This window comes from Balaenoptera acutorostrata, chromosome 16, assembly GCF_949987535.1.
Source record: "Balaenoptera acutorostrata chromosome 16, mBalAcu1.1, whole genome shotgun sequence".
Taxonomy (NCBI): domain Eukaryota; kingdom Metazoa; phylum Chordata; class Mammalia; order Artiodactyla; family Balaenopteridae; genus Balaenoptera; species Balaenoptera acutorostrata.
In genome coordinates this window covers 80785290-80802131 of record NC_080079.1, presented here as the reverse complement: position 1 = coordinate 80802131, position 16842 = coordinate 80785290, and the positions used below count along the sequence as shown (strand labels likewise).

At 39.8% G+C, this 16842-nt stretch overlaps 1 protein-coding gene across 1 annotated transcript in view; it reads right to left on the bottom strand.

Moving 5' to 3' along the window:
* Nucleotides 1-1933: 1933 nt before the first annotated feature.
* BMS1 (BMS1 ribosome biogenesis factor) overlaps nucleotides 1934-16842 on the bottom strand; it is a 45653-nt gene continuing 30744 nt past the window's right edge. The window contains exons 11-20 of the mRNA XM_057530615.1: nucleotides 12095-12168; nucleotides 11319-11495; nucleotides 8138-8326; nucleotides 7869-8049; nucleotides 7610-7668; nucleotides 6699-6821; nucleotides 5772-5919; nucleotides 5267-5442; nucleotides 3006-3167; nucleotides 1934-2475 (exon numbers count right to left, since the gene is read on the bottom strand). Coding sequence (XP_057386598.1) covers nucleotides 2245-2475; nucleotides 3006-3167; nucleotides 5267-5442; nucleotides 5772-5919; nucleotides 6699-6821; nucleotides 7610-7668; nucleotides 7869-8049; nucleotides 8138-8326; nucleotides 11319-11495; nucleotides 12095-12168 — 1520 coding nt within the window. The 3' untranslated portion in view covers nucleotides 1934-2244. The remainder of the gene's footprint in view (nucleotides 2476-3005; nucleotides 3168-5266; nucleotides 5443-5771; nucleotides 5920-6698; nucleotides 6822-7609; nucleotides 7669-7868; nucleotides 8050-8137; nucleotides 8327-11318; nucleotides 11496-12094; nucleotides 12169-16842) is intronic.

The window sequence follows — 16842 nt, the reverse complement described above, 5'->3', positions numbered from 1 at the left end:
ATGATCCAAATAAAAAGTAGGCAAAAGACTTGAACATAAACTTCACCAAAGAGGACACAGTATATGAAAGGCAAGTAAGCATATGAAAACATGCTCAATATTATTGGTCATTAGGGAAATGCAAATGAAAACCAGTGAGATGGAATGCAAAATGGTACAGCCCCTCCAGAAGACAGTTTGACAGTTCTTTTAAACCATATGACCCAGAAGCGCTACTCCTGGGTATTTTTACCCTGGAGTAATGAAAATTTATGTTCACACAAAAACCTCTACACAGATATTTACAGCAGCTACATTCATAATTGCCCCAAACTAGAAACAACCACAATGCTCTTCCACTGGAGAATGGATAACCAACTGTGGCCTGTCTGTACAGCTGGTAACTATTTAGTAATCAAAAGGAACGCACCATTGATACACAGGACAATTGGGATGAATCTCAAAGATATGATGCCAATTTCAAAAGAGTACATACCATATTGTTCCACTTACATGATATTCTTGAAATGACAAAGTTGTAGTGATGAAAAACACATCAGGGCTTCCCTGGTGGCGCAGTGGTTGAGAATCTGCCTGCTAATGCAGGGGACACGGGTTCGAGCCCTGGTCTGGGAGGATCCCACATGCCACGGAGCAACTGGGCCCGTGAGCCACAATTACTGAGCCTGCCCGTCTGAAGCCTGTGCTCTGCAACAAGAGAGGCCACGATGGTGAGAGGCTCGCGCACCAAGATGAGGAGTGGCCCCCGCTTGCCGCAACTAGAGAAAGCCCTAGCACAGAAACGAAGACCCAACATAGCAATCAATCAATAAATAAATCTTAAAAAAAAAAAAACACATCAGTTTTTTTGGTAGTGGGGAGTGGGGAAGTGGGGAAGGCTTGGGCTGCATAGCATGAGGAAGTGCTTTGGAGAGATGGGACTGTTTGGTATCTTGACAGTGGTGTTGATTACATGAATATATAGGTATGTTTTAAAACCTATATAAGTGTCCAAATTCACAGACCTATACAACTCTTTAAAATGGGACCAGAAGGAGAAACAAAAAATTTAAAAATCTGTTCTGTACCAGTCACTTTGCATTTTGTCTCATTAAATCCTCACAGACTGCAAGATTAGTTTATCATCCCCATATTACAGATAAGAAACTTGAAACTCCAAGATACTCAGGAACTTACCCAGAGTCACACCATGAAGAGTGGCAGAGCCTGGAGCCCTACCCAGACCCTCCCTGCACCTAGTACTGGGATGGTCAAGTCTGCGTGTAGTAGTCTAAGACACTGGGAAAGACAGGCTGCCCTCTTTGTTCATGTCAGTTACGTGTCTGGCTTCTGTGCACAGCCTTGCTAAGCTGGACCTGCTCAGCTTTTAGTCAAATGGACATCTCAGCAGGATCACTTGGGCTTCTTGGGCGCTGGCCTGCATATGCGGGTTGGACTTGGTGATGTTCTTTGATGTATGTGAAGATACTGAACTAATGGAAAGAACGCTGGACTAAGACCTGACTGTTTCATCTTGATCCCTTCCTATTCCTAGATGATTCTACCCACTCCCAGCTAGGTGTTGATGTCTCTCAGGCATGCATTTTAGACCCAGAGGGTATATCAACAGGAACTGCAGAGAATGCCTAACTACCTCCACAGATGTCATCCCTAGTCTAAAAGCATTAAAACAGTATTTAGTGTTAACTAGCTATTATACTAACTTGAAAAACATGTGAAATAAGATGTTAAAATGTCCATTAGGGTCAATAATCAAAGAATATAACATATGACAGACAAAAAAATAAAAATAACTATATATCCTTCTCTAAAATTTTACCTTAATGCTGAGGATTCTAGTTAATATTTTTTCCCTTCTGGAAGACTCATCATGAAGGTGGTAGAGTAAGCAATTATCAAGCATTCATCCCTAATGAAAACTACTAAGCCAAAATTAACAAGAAGATATTTTAATGATACTTTTGTAGCACAAAATTAAACTGAGACAGGTAAGAGGAATGTGAGGGAATCTAGAAAACCATAAATTATATCGCTTTATTTTGACATAACCCAGATGTTGAGAATGAACAGGCGTCCTATCAGCAGTCTCCATTTCTCCTCTCAAAGGCACAGTCTAGGCAATAAATCCAACAAAGAGGTTGTGCTTAGGTTCCACTCCCCTGACTTGTTATTTAAAAGTACTGCAATATATGAAACCATTCATCACTGCAGATTCAAATGACTGTCTGTCTGTCTGTCTGCAGATCACTTCAATTGCTCCTCAGGCCCCTTCAGGCTGGACTTCTGATTTCTTCTTTCTTTCTGACCCTGAATTCGGTAGAGCTTCTTCCTGAGGTCCTTCTGTCGCTTCAGTTTCTCTTCTTCCTCCTTCTGCTTCACTTTGAAGTGTTCTTTGTTGTGTAGATGCCGTTGCTCCTTGGCTTTCTTCACCTTCTCACTGTGCACTGTACTCAGAGCATCCAGCAGCGCAAGGATCTGACAAGGGCAAAACCCAGTGAGCATCAGAATATTCTTACAGCTACAGCATGCTTTCCTTCTAAGTTTCAGGGGGCCTAAACACCACAGCTGATGGCATCAGTTACAATCAATTCATGATCCAAATGAATATTAACCTAGTGAAAATTTATCGTGAACTAGGAAATTGTAATTTGCATGGAAATATAAGTAGGAGCATATTTACTTAGCAAAATACTTAAATAATGGCCTTGACCACAAAACCACCTTTGTTAAATCGCTCTGTGGATACTCTGTACAACTAAGAGTGATTTGCCAGCTGTGTGCCTATTTTTCCCCATTAAAATGCATAAGGCAGAGCATGACTAAACAAAAGAAGCGAAATGGACTCCGGCCTTTCTTCTAACTTCCAAATCTAGTGCCTTGAATAAGTCTGGCCCTTATCCTTTCCTAATGAAAAGTGAGAATGCAGTAAAAATGCCAAGTGTGTTACTGAAAGCATTATTTTCACATCTAAATGCAACATGCTGGAAGCCGTCCATCAACAGTACCTTCCTTTCATGAGGCTCCCGTATGACAGCTGGTCTCAGTCTGTCCTTCGGAATCTTGCCTGCCTTTGCTTGGGTCTTGGGCTTGCTCTTAAATGGCAGGGCCTTCTGCAAGGCTTTTGGAATGTGCAGTGAATTAAAATGTTTCTTTTGCCTCACAATTGGCTGAAAAAGAAAAATAAAACAAAGACTGTGACATATTTATATTATGATCTATGTGCATTTAAAACTTGCATAAAATCTTCTCAATGGGTTGATTTTTCCACAAGATCAGTAACACCACAGTTTGCTGACCATCAGAAATGAGGACTCAATCATCCATCAAATATATATTGCCTCAATGGGCATGCACAGCTGCAGGCAAAACAAAGGAATATATAGAATATACATATTTACAATTCTTCCAAGAAATCAACTGTGCCCAGTATCTACAGTATGGACGATAGGATCTCAACAGAGCAGATGAAAAGATCCACAGTTTCTGTTAATGGAAAACTCTGGCCTTATCTTTGGGGCACTGAGACGGTTTTTTCTAGCCTAACAAGAATAACTAGCTTTTCATCTTGACTATAAACCTCTCTGGATTTAAGGACATAGTTCTTCCTCCAATGAGCAGCTGAAATGCCCCCATCCCTGATTCTCATTAAGAAGTTTAACTTTATTCTGTTTCTAATAGAAGGCTGGTTGAGAAGAGTGACATTTAAATGACAAATGAAGGCAAAACTCCTTCTACATTCAGTTTTCAAGCTAACCAAATTCTATGCTTAAATTGAGATGACCAAAATTCTTACCTGCCTCAGAAGTAGTTAATAAGTTGAAAGTTTTGCCCTAGACCTTTACCAAGGTCGACAACTATATAGAGAATATGTCTGCTGTATCTTTATGAATTTACTGTTAAAGACATCACCCACAATAATATTCAATATTCTCTGTTTAAGAAACCAAAATATTTTAGAATGAAAGAAATCAGAGAAATCTCCTTCTCAAAAACAAGTAAGCACCACAGACTGGACAACAGGTACTATGTCCTGAAGTATATTTTAAGAGAAATTCATGGCAATGTGATTCAAATTTTATTAACTATGTTACAGAAAAACTAATGTCTGGAAAACTTCTGTTTCTAGCAGGATGGCAGACCAATACCCTGAATTACCCTCTTATTACAAAACAATTAAATATCCTGCATTAACACAAACAAATCTTTTCAAATGCATTGTTAACCTGTGAACAAAATAATGGACGTTCTCAGAGACCAAAACTTGAATGAAAATGGGAATCCAGACAGGCACTGAGAACTTAACATTTTAAAATACTGATGAGGCCAACTACTGGAAAGGATGTGGAATAACTAGAACTCTGATAAGCTGTTCAAGTCTAACCTGGTATTTCAGTATACTACAGGGATCACACACTGATGTTGAACACATGTATCCTGTAACCTGGCAATCCCACCCATGGGGATCTATGCAATGGAACTGTGTGCACATGCACACCAAACAAGTTGCATATAAGTGTTCAGGGCAGCATTTATAATAGCCAAAAATTCAAAACACTGTCCATCAATGGATAAAACCGACATTCTCATACAATGAAATTCTACTCAACGAAAAAAACAAATAAATGTCTGCTATATACAAGAACATGGATGAATCTCATAATACTGAAGGAAAGAAACCAGGCAAAACAGTACGTGGTATATTTTATAAAACTCAAAAAAAGGCAGAAGGAATTTCCATGTCAGGAGTTGGGATAGCGGCTATCTCTGAGGTGGAGGTGGGGTAGTGACTGGGAGAGGTCACAAGGGGGACTTCTATTGTGCTGGTAATTCTATTGCTTGATCCAGGCGATGGCAACTTAGGTATGCTAAAATTCAATGAGCTGTATACACTTATTATTTGTGTACTTTTCTGTGTGTATGTTAACACTTCAATAAAAAGTTTATTAAAACTCTCAAAAAACCCCTCCCCCTTGCTTCAATAAGAATCAGTACATTAATGTTTTTCAAATTAATACATGTATATAGTACCAAACAAAAAGTTCAAAAGAGGTATATACAGTGAAAAGTTTAAGTCTCCTTTCCAATCCACAGAAAACCACTATTACCACTTGTCCTGTGTTCCTTCCAAAATAGTCTACGAATGTACAACATGTTCATTCAAATTTAATGTTAGACTTTCTACTTGAAAATTCAAACCACAAGAAACATTACATATGAAGCTTCTGGGTGACACCCATCTACAGAGCACATGGGTGATTGATTGTACCTTATACAGAGAATCCTTGCTGGCCTTTAGTTTGATGCCATGGGAGAGCCGGAGTTGACCAGTTGTCCGCATTCCTGACCAGGTGTCTTTCTCACCAGCTGGTTTCAACAAAGATGTTACTGGGTTATAGAAGGCTGGAACAGAGACAGGATACCAAGTTCTCATGAAGACAATGTCTGGAAAGAGAGGAAATTTACATTAACATTTTCAAAAGAAGATTCATATCCATCTTGGTAAACAAAAGAACAAAATATTCACTCCAAACTTCTCTAGCTGGTTGCACAGTATTTGAAGACAGACTTCACCAAGTGAACTACTTTTGAATAACACAAAGCTTTTTCTGGGTGTGGCTGGGAGTGGTACACAAGATGCTCCAGCTGGGGAGAGCTACAGCTGACTCCTGTTTCTAAAGACCTAAACTACCACCTATAGTTCACACTGACTAGAAATCAATAGTGAATGGTAGGTAACATGCTGTTAAGAATACACCACAAAGGATATTTACCACTCATCAGCAGTTTATCCTCAAAGGTGGCCCGGAAGGCTCCTTCTGGAGCCCGGAGCGCCTTCTTGATCTGTCCCCTTATTCCACTGACAGTTCGAATCACAGCACCTTCAAATTTGGCGACTTCCAAAGCAGAATTAAACATTCCCTACAGGTATATATATACATATACATATATATATTAAAAAAATACATACACACAAAGTCAGATATTTTACTTCTTAGTTCATAAATATATCCTTGGTTAAAAAACAAAAAATAATTCATTGAAAGGTGATAAAAAAATCAACTATATTTTTCCCTCTAAAGGTGGAATTACTAGGTCAAAAGGAATACAACTCTAACTTCCCTGAAATAACACTAATTAAGACTCTACTGTGGGCTCATTAACATGTTCATCACTGCTATCTTTGTAGAAAAGAAGATCAAAAAGATATTTATTGGTCTGAACTGGCCTAGATGGCCTTTGCTGTCATCTCACAGGGCTTGACGACAGTTCATATCCTATTACTTAGGTGCACACACTCAGAAAATAAAGAGACAGCAAGATAAATGCTGATGGTAGTATTACCTTATATTATAAGAACATTTTATGATCATCTTAACTCTGTGTTTTTAATGGAAACACCCTCTACTGATGAAATTTTCAATTAATGTTGCTCAAACTACCCTCCCATGTTATACTGCTCTGTGTTACTTAAATATGCTCAGAAATCTAAAGAAGTAAACTAAATATAAAGAATATAAAATATAAAGAAGTAAACTAAAAATATCAAAGACCAAGTTTATAAAAGATTTCAAATAGTTTTCTGAAAACATTAGAACTATATCTTAGACCTGTATTAGAATATTTCATTCCTCCTTTAACAATATACACATTTATAAGCATATGAATATACAGATATATATATATATATATATATATACCTTAATGAATGAAGTATTCTTGAAAATTTTATATGGAAAACCAGTTAGCTTTAATTTCTTCACAATTTTTATAGATTTATCCAGATCAAGGACAACTCCTGTGGCAGCTATCCGGAAATCAGCCTAAAAAGGAACCCCCAAAATGTGAATTCAGGAATAATGTCAGCAAGAGAAGAACTACATTTCTCTGTAATGCAACAAATTACCAAAGTGCAATTCACTTACAATCACCTAAGAAAAAGTAAGAAAGAATATATGAACATGCAAAACAGTATTTTAACAAAAGCTATCTGAAACTATAATACATGTACGCCAAAATTAATGATATCTTGAGCATCTTCCTGAGGGTGATTTCATAGTAACACAGTTTCACAAAGATGAATGAATGAAAGGGATTATGAAAATTTGGCTAAAATGTTTGAGAAGTTAAATTTTGGACATTCAGGATGGACTCCATTTGCCCATTATTTTGTTTTCTTTTCTGTTAAATGAGGCCAATAAAACCTGCTCTGATTGGTCAAATGAAGACTGTGTGAACATACCTTGCTAAACCAGATTACTAGGGGGTAGTCTTATGTCTAGCTGGTATCCAATGTATGCCAGAACCTAGTCGAGTGGTTAGCTCATGGTGAGCACTGCTTAAATATTTTTAGAAAAATATTAAAAAGCATAAAATATAAAAGCATAAAAATATAAAATGTCATCAGTACCATTACAATTCTTCTATTTCCCTCTTCTCTACTCCCACACCTTACTTAAAAGCAAAATTAAAAGCAGGAAAATTAAAAGCAAAGAGAAGTTTACCATAAATACTTGAATAATTTTCAACTTAAAGTTTCAGGTACATATTCCATAATCAAGACATTATTTCTCAAACACAATCTATAAAATAAACCATCAAAGATAGTTACCATTACGCCACTGACAGACTGTATTGCCAAGAACCCAGTACCCTGTGGAGTGATAGGACCTTAAAGGAAACAGGAAAAAAAAAAAAAATACAGTGAACCACACATTCTGGATTCTGCTTTACATATATACTCCAATCCAAAAAAAAGAGAAAAATCTTATGAATTGGGATTTCATGAAAGGAAAAAAGCAAAACTATAATGATAAAGCCTAAAAGATTTAAATTAACCTACAAGCAAGTTTATTCTAATCCCTTTTTACCCCAAAAGGTTGCTCCACAATGCATGTGCAGTGGGGTGTATTTCAGAAGCCTTTGTCTTCCATTGTGGTCTTCAATATAATAAAGTGGGATGGTCTGAAACCTCCTCCACCCTACAGAAAAAATGACTGGATCTCGGGACTTGAGGATTTTCTTATACCAACGATGTTTCTTCAGACGCATCTGAAAGGAGAAGAGATTTCAGTAAGATTACTGGTATAAGTATGACCAAAGAACCTCAGTCGTTAAGCATACAGTGAAGGGTACCTACCTGTACATATCCAACATTGCCCTCACTATTGCCCAAACCACCCAAAATAATTGGGTAATGTGGGTCAAAGTTAAGCACGAATTCACAGGGGACGTTTTCTATCTCAATTCGGACATACATCCCAGGTCGAAAACCCTCATACTGAACTCTGGTTTCATCATCTTGATCTTCGAATTCTGCCCGGTTAAGCTATACATGAGAGGGGGGAAAAAAACCAAAAACAATTAAAAACCCATAATGTTGTTACTTTTAATAAATGTAAGATTAACATTTTTAAAAAAGAGCAATTTCTAAATAAAGGAACCATGTACAGAATTGCTTAGGCTTTATCCTAATTAAAAATAATGTATGTTTTATCTATACAGTTTGTTCAGGATATGCCCCAACTGTTTTCTTCTCTGTTGCTCCAAGCTATACTACAGTAAATACAAACAACTCTGAAAGCAGCCCTTAATGTTGGTTGACAAACACTCTGAACTTCCCCATCCACACTTTCTTTTCTTACTCTCCCAATTATTTCACACTTTTTCTCTTTTCATCAAACACCCAGTACCTCCTCCCTCATCCTCACTCTCAGCTGTTGACTGTTTCCTAATTCACTCAAAATTTAAGCAACCTAAAAGAACTTCCACAGTTAGCCCCTCTACCAGGGTTTACACCCATATTCAGCCTTTTATTACAGCTCTGCACTGTTCAGTATAGTAGCCACACATGGCTATTTAAGTTGAAATTAAATAAAAATTTAAAATTCAGTCATTTAATCACATTAACTGTATTTCAAGTGGTCAGTATCAACATGTGGCTAGGCGGCTACAATATTAGACAGTAAGATATACATTTCCTTAATCACAGGAAGCTCTACTAGGCAGCTGTTAGAGATTATCCATGCCTCTATTTAATGCCAAGCTTTACTTGCACCCTAGATCATCCACTCTTGTTGGACTTTATTCCAACAAATCTTTCCTGTTATTTCTCTCATCTTAAAACCTTTTGACTCCACTTCCTCTCACTACTGCCCCATTTCTCTGCTTATCTCTGAAGCAAAATGCCACAGAAGTTTTCTAAAGTCTGGTTCCAGTTACGCTGCTCATATTCTCATAAATCCCCTAAAACTGGACTTGAACCAATACTCCACTGAAATGCTTGCCAAAGTCACTAAAGCCTCCATGTGCTTAATCCAGTGCTCAATTCTGTCTTCACTGTAGTTAACACATCAGCAGGATTTGAAACAATTTATCACTTCCTTCTACAGTGGTTTCCAGCATACTTCATGTCCTCTTACATTTCTTCTATCTCCTGAGAGCTGCGCAGTCTCCACTGCTGCTTCCTTGTCTCTGCCTAGTCTCCTGAAGTACCCAGTCCTGGTCCTCTCCTCTCCTGACTCCATGCTCACTCCCCAGGTCATTCCACCTATCTCATAGTTTTAAAAAGCACCCAGATCCTGAGTACATCACATTTAAGTCCCTGGCCTCAACAGCTCTCCAGAACTGACCACCTGACGCTCCTCTTGTCTGAAAGGTATCTCAAACCTAACAGATCCAAACTTCACCTTCCCAGGTAGACTGACATCAATGAAAGGCTTTCCTATCTTACTGATGACAACCCAATCCCTCCAGTAAGTCATCCTTATCTCCCCTCTCACACATCTCACATTTAATCCACCAGGAAATCCTATTGATCTACCTTTCAAAAAAAGTATAGCCAGAATTTGACTCTTTCTTTCCTCTCATCACTGCAACCCCCCACCCCCTCCCCAGTGTAAGTCATGTTAATCTTACTGAACTTGTGCCAGGGTAATCCTTTCAAGGGGTAAGCACATCATGCATGTCTCTCCTCTACTCAAAACCCCCGATGGACCCCCATTTCATTCAGAGTAAAAAATTCGAAGTTCTTTACAATGATCCACAAGGTTTTAGGTGATTTTATTTTATTATTATTATTTTTTGGTTGCGTTGGGTCTTCATTGCTGTGCACGCACGGGCTTTCTCTAGTTGCGGCGAGCAGGGGCTACTCTTTTTTTTTTTTTTTGGGGGGGGGCTACTCTTCATGGCAGTGCGCGGGCTTCTCATTGCGGTGGCTTCTCTTGTTGCGGAGCACGGGCTCTAGGCGCGCAGGCTTCAGTAGTTGTGGCTCGTGGGCTATAGAGCACAGGCTCAGTAGTTGTGGCGCACGGGCTTAGTTGCTCTGCAGCATGTGGGATCTTCCCGGATCAGGGATCGAACCCGTGTCCCCTGCACTGGCAGGTGGATTCTTAACCACTGCGCCACCAGGGAAGCCCCTAGGTGATTTTAAATTATAAATGGCCTAAAGCAAAGACTTCAGAACCTGCCTTACATTTCCTAGTCACTTCTATCAAAGGTCAGTACACACTTTGAATCACTATGTTAATGACTAACCAGGAGATACTTCTTTGACTAGATGAAGACCTACGTTGAGCAAACCCTGTCAGCTGCATTTTCACAAATCATATACTTAATCTGCAGAAGACATATTAAGGTATGCTCCCGTTTACAGGGATTCTTGGTGGCCCCACTTGTCAAAGCACATCTCAAACACTTGCCATCAACTGTACACATCTCTGTGACTCCTTCTCCAGAGTCAGTTCATCATCTCAAACAGCCTGCTCAGCATCCCCGGACGGCAGGGCCACACTATCTCCCTTTCAGCATTCCACAGGCTCCCTTTATCTTTGCATCTGACCTTACATTCGAAGTATCCTCTGAACTCTGACCAAGATGGGTTTTCAGAAAACCATCCCCAGAGAGCACTGGTATATGCATAAGTCACATAGGCCAAGAATCACGTATACATTCAAATTATTCAATTACGGTTCCAGGGAGTAGTAATCAGAATACTAAGGCAATGCTTGCATGTAAATAAACACACTGTCTCAAATCACTACTCTGTAAGATCCTCAAAAATGGTGGTCTTGTCTCAGCCATTTCTGCTTCCGCAACATTTAATGCTTGGTACAAAATAGACACTGATATTTTTCTGGTGAATGTCTGACTGAAGAAACAATTAGATAACTGCATGAATAAACACACCTATTTGCATCTTGACCTAGGAGCCCAAACAGGAGGCCCAGAAGCGGGCAGGGTGCAAAGACCTAATCAAAGTTACATATTCACAGCACTATTACAGCCCTGAAATGAGGCTGATAGGAACTGAGTTTTCTCACCTGTGCTTGTTTCTGCATTTCTCCTTTAAGGTCATCAAAGTATGTGTTTTCTCCTTCATCATATTCTGCATCAAACATCTCTTTCAATTTTCTCTTTTTATCCAAATGCTTTTTCTTAGCACTTTCCTCTGCATTGGGGTCAACTTCTTCTTTAACTTCTTCCTCCACATCTTCAACCTTAAATTTCCAGAAGAGAAAATTTTGTAAAAATTTGTGGAGACCTCTTCTTTAAACATTAAGGCAGATTTTAAAAGTTCTATTTGAGCTGCGAAAATCTTAGTTATGATCATCATGAAAACAAAATAAAACAGCCTTTGTCTCTAAATAACATGTACTGCAACAAGAGACATTTAGACATCTGCATTACAATTAGCTGCCATTCCTTAATATGGCTGGGAATGCCAAACATGAATAAAAATAATAGCAACTGTTCCCAACCCAGATGCTCCCAGATACTGTTCTAAACAAATATTAGGGAGGACAGGGAATTATTTTTTTTTTAAAACGGCACTTAAAATTAAGTGGAGGAGAATGATGGCAAGACAGTGACCCAGGAGCTAAAACTTTCAATGACTGAAGAATCATAACAAGAAGAAGAGGTAATAGGTAGCACTCAAAAAAATTAACAATAACAAATAAACCAACAACTTTTGGTCCGTTCCCACCCTCTTCACTTTTAGGAAGGAATCCATCCATCTCATATGGGGCCTCTTGCAGAACATACTGACCACAGATCAAGGACCAGTGGCTGATGGCTGGCCATGGCCAAGTCATACCTGAGTATCCTGGCCTGATTTTCCCTTGTGCACATCCCCTGTTTCCAGGTCTTCAAAGTCACCATAGAGCTCCTCTGGGAAAAGAACATCCAAATGACTCCCCTGTAAGTAGGGCCTGCACGTGACACTCTAGCACCACCCAGCACCAAGTGGCCTAAGTGCTTGGCATCTCAAACTTCATTTTTACTGTGCTTATTGCTACACAACCCTAAAGAATCCCGCACTTACACAGCCTTCTTTTTCTTGTTAAATTTTGTCAGTATTTCATCACCTGTTTAGGTTAAGGAAATGTGCCCAATCCACTTTTCCATATTCTACTTCAAAATGCCACTTAGCCACAAGCTATTTTTCCAGGATAGATGATGAACATTCTGTAGCAGAGATGCAGAGGTGGCATGCATGGCCCTGCATGTCAGTCCCCAAACCAACAGTTCAAAGAGTGACTTGAAAAGTCATGGCATGATAACAGCACATATGAAAAAGAGTCTCAACAATAAGATCAACACAGCACAACCATGTGACATACCTAGGGAAGATCTGAGATTACACAAAATACAGCATTTAGAGTAACAGTAGTATCCAAAACAATGTCAAGCCCATAAGAAGAGCTCATTTATTTGTTTTTGGAGCTCGACGTTTAGTTATGGATCCTACCCTTAAAAGAAACAGGCAAGTTAAAACTCTGGGAGGCAACATTTAGAAAGGTATCAAAACATTTTCATATAAGAAAGAGCCAAAGAACCAAAGGACATATAAAAGATCGGAAGATTTCATTTGTAATAAAAAACAAAAAAGGATAAAGTACTTAGGAATAATCCTAACAAGAAATGTACTAGAACTTTAGTTTAAAAATTTTTTAAGTTTTAATATGCTTTTTAAAGGACACATGGAGACACAACTAGGGTGCCAGTGGGACGCTGGTGGGGGCCCTCGACGCCCAAGGTGACGGGAGGAACCCCTGAGCGACTGGGTAGGACATGGGGGAGTGAGGGGGGAGGAGAAGTGGAGGTCGGACAGGAATGGCACCCTGAGGGGTGGCTGGGATGGGGGAGGGGTTCCCACGTCTAGAGGGACCCTCGGGGGCTCGGAGGATCAGGCATTTCCCCTGTCCAATTGGGCCCCGGGAGGCCTGCGGGGCTCCCGGGCCAGGTCCTCCTCCCTCCAAGGCCCCCTCCAGTCCGCGTTGATCCCAGGGGCATAGGAGGGAGGTGCGGGGAGGAGAGGCGGGATGTTGGGGTCCTCCAAGACCAGAGGATCAGGGGAGGTGCCATGGGCATTTCCCCCACCCACTCGGCCCTGGGAAGCCTGCTGGGCTCTCAGCCTAGTCATCCGTTCTTGTTCTCCAGGGCCCCCTCTGGCCTCATGGGTCCTAGGGGCATGGGAGGGAGGGAGGAGGGGGAAGAGGGGAAGAGGAGAAGAGGTGGACAGGGGGGACCCTCTGGGGCTGGGGGATAAGGGGAAGCACCGCAGGCATTTCCCCCACCCACTCGGCTCCAGGAAGCCTGTTGGGGTCTGGCCCCCTGCTTTCCGGAGCCCTCTCCTGCTGCGTGGGTCCTAGGGGCATGGGGCGGGGTGGGGGTGGGGGGGACAAGAAAGGCCAATGGGGAGGGGTCCTCCGGGATCGGAGGACTTGGGGGGAAGGCACCTAGCATTTCCCCTGCTCACTCAGGCCCAGTGAGCCTGCTGGGGTCCTGAACCTGGTACTGCGCCCTCCAGGGACAGAGGCACTCCTGGCACCTCCTGCTATGTTGAGCCTAAGCCCCACCCCCCACCACCCTGCAGGGCCTGTTCCAGCCCTGTGGGTTCTAAGCATAGGCCCCACCCACCACCTAAACCCCACCCCTGCATAAGCCTCACCCCCATAGCCAAGGCCTTGTCTGGCTTTTTTTTTTTTTAAACTCCTCTTTTTTACTACTGTGGTTCTCTTTTACCTTCCGGTTGTTGTTTGATCTGTATTTTTATTTTTTTATTCTTTCTAACATATCTGTTAGTTTTCTAATCTTATTTTATTTTTTTTCTCTTTGTTACTGTTCTGCTCCTTTTTTCTTTTTCCTTTTTCTTTTTTTTTTTTTGCCACCCCACGAGGCTTGCAGGATCTTGGTTCACAAGCCGGGGGTTGGGCCAGAGCTCCTGTGGTTGGAACTCCAAGTCTGAACCACTGGAGTAACAGAAAACCTCATACCCCAGGGAATATTCATCACAGTGAGGTCTCCCAGAGGTCCTCATCTCAGCACAAAGACCGAGCTCTACCCAACACCCTACAAACTCCAGTGCTGGAAGCCTTAGGCCAAACAACCAGTAAAACAGGAATACAATCCCACCCATTAAAAAAAAAAGAGAGAGACGACAAAACAATATGTCAGGTGTCAAGATGGAGGAACAAAGTAAAAACCTACAAAACCAAGTAAATGAAGAGGAAATAGGGAACCTACCTGAAAAAGAATTCAGAGTAATGATAGTAAAGATGATCCAGAATCCCAGAAACAGAATGGAGGCGCAGATTGAGAAAATTCAAGAAATGTTTAACACAGAGCTAGAAGAACTAAAGAACAAACAGAGATGAACAACACAATAACTAAAATGAAACATACACTAGAAGGAATCAATAACAGAATAACTGAGGCAGAAGAACGAATAAGTGAGCTGGAAGACAAAATGGTGGAAATAACTGCCGAGGAGCAGAATAGAGAAAAGAATGAAAAGAACTGAAGACAAACAGACCTCTGGGAGAATGCTAAATGCACCAACATTTGAATTATAGGGGCCCCAGAAGAAGAAGAGAAAAAGAAAGGGTCTAAGAAAATATTTGAAGAGATTATAATGGAAAACTTCCCCAACATGGGAAAGGAAATAGTCACCCCAGTCCAGGAAGCACAGAGAGTCCCATAAAGGATAAACCCTAGGAGAAACACACCAAGACACATATTAATCAAACTAACAAAAATTAAATTCCAAGAAAAAATATTAAAAGCAGCAAGGGAAAAACAAAAAATAACATACAAAGGAATCCCCATAAGGTTATCAGCTGATTTTTCAGCAGAAACTCTGCAGGCCAGAAGGGAGTGGCAGGATATACATTTAAAGTGATGAAAGAGAAAAACCTACAACCAAGATTACTCTACCCAGCAAGGATCTCATTCAGATTCAACAGAGAAATCAAAAGCTTTTCAGACAAACAAAAGCTAAGAATTCAGCACCACCAAACCAACTTTACAACAAGTGCTAAAGGAACTTCTCTAGGCGGGAAACACAAGAGAAGAAAAAGACCCACCAAAACAATTAAGAAAATGGTAATAGGAACATACATATCGATAATAACCTTGAATGTAAATGGATTAAATACTACAAACAAAAGACACAGGCTGGCTGAATGGATACAAAAACAAGACCCATATATATGCTGTCCACAAGAGACCCACTTCAGACCTAGGGACACATACAGACTGAAAGTGAAGGGATGGAAAAAGATATTCTATGCAAATGGAAATCAAAAGAAAGCTAGAGTAGCAATACTTGTATCAGATAAAATAGACTTTAAAATAAAGACTGTTACAAGAGATAAGGAAGGACACTACATAATGATCAAGGGATCAATCCAAGAAGATATAACAATTATAAATATTTATGCACCCAACACAGAAGCACCTCAATACATAAGGCAAATGCTATCAACCATAAAAGGGGAAATCGACAGTAACACAATAATAGTAGGGGACTTTAACACCCCACTTACACCAATGGACAGTTCATCAAAAAAGAAAATAAGTAAGGAAACACAAGCTTTAGATGACAAAATACACTAGATAGATTTAATTGATATCTATAGGACATTACACCCAAAATTGGCAGAATAGACTTTTTTCTCAAGTGCGCACGGAACATTTTCCAGGATAGATCACACCTTGGGTCACAAATCAAGCCTCAGAAAATTTAAGAAAATTGAAATCGTACCAAGCATCTTTTCTGACCACAGTGTTATGAGACTGGAAATCAATTAAAGGAAAAAACCTGTAAAAAACAAATACATGGAAGCTAAACAGTGCGCTACTATATGACCAAGAGATCACTGAAGAAATCAAAGAAATAGAAAAATACACAGAAACAAATGACAACAAAAACACAACGACCCAAAACCTAAGGGATGCAGCAAAAGCAGTTCTAAGACAGAAGTTTATATCAATAAAATCCTGCCTCAAGAAACAAGAAAAATCTCAAATAAACTATCTAACCTTACATCTAAAGCAACTAGAGAAAGAAGAACAAAGAAAACCCAAAGTCAGTAGAAGGAAAGAAATCATAAAGATCATAGCAGAAATAAATGAAATAGAAATGGAGAAAACAAAAGCAAAGATCAATAAAACTAAAAGTTGGTTCTTTGAGAAGATAAACAAAATTGATAAACCTTTAGCAGACTCATCAAGAAAAAAAGGGAGAGGACACAAATCAACAAAATTAGAAATGAAAAAGAAGAAATCACAACTGACAATGCAGAAATACAAAGGATTTTAAGAGCCTACTACAAACAACTATATGCCAATAAAATGGACAACCACAAAGAAATGTACAAATTCTTGGAAAGGTACAATTTACCAAGACTGAACCAGGAAGAATTAGAAAACATAAACAGACCTATCACAAGGAATGAAATTGAAACTGTAATTAAAAATCTTCTAACAAACAAAAGTCCAGGACCAGATGGCTTCACAGGCAAATTCTATCAAACACTGAGAGAAGAGCTAACACACATC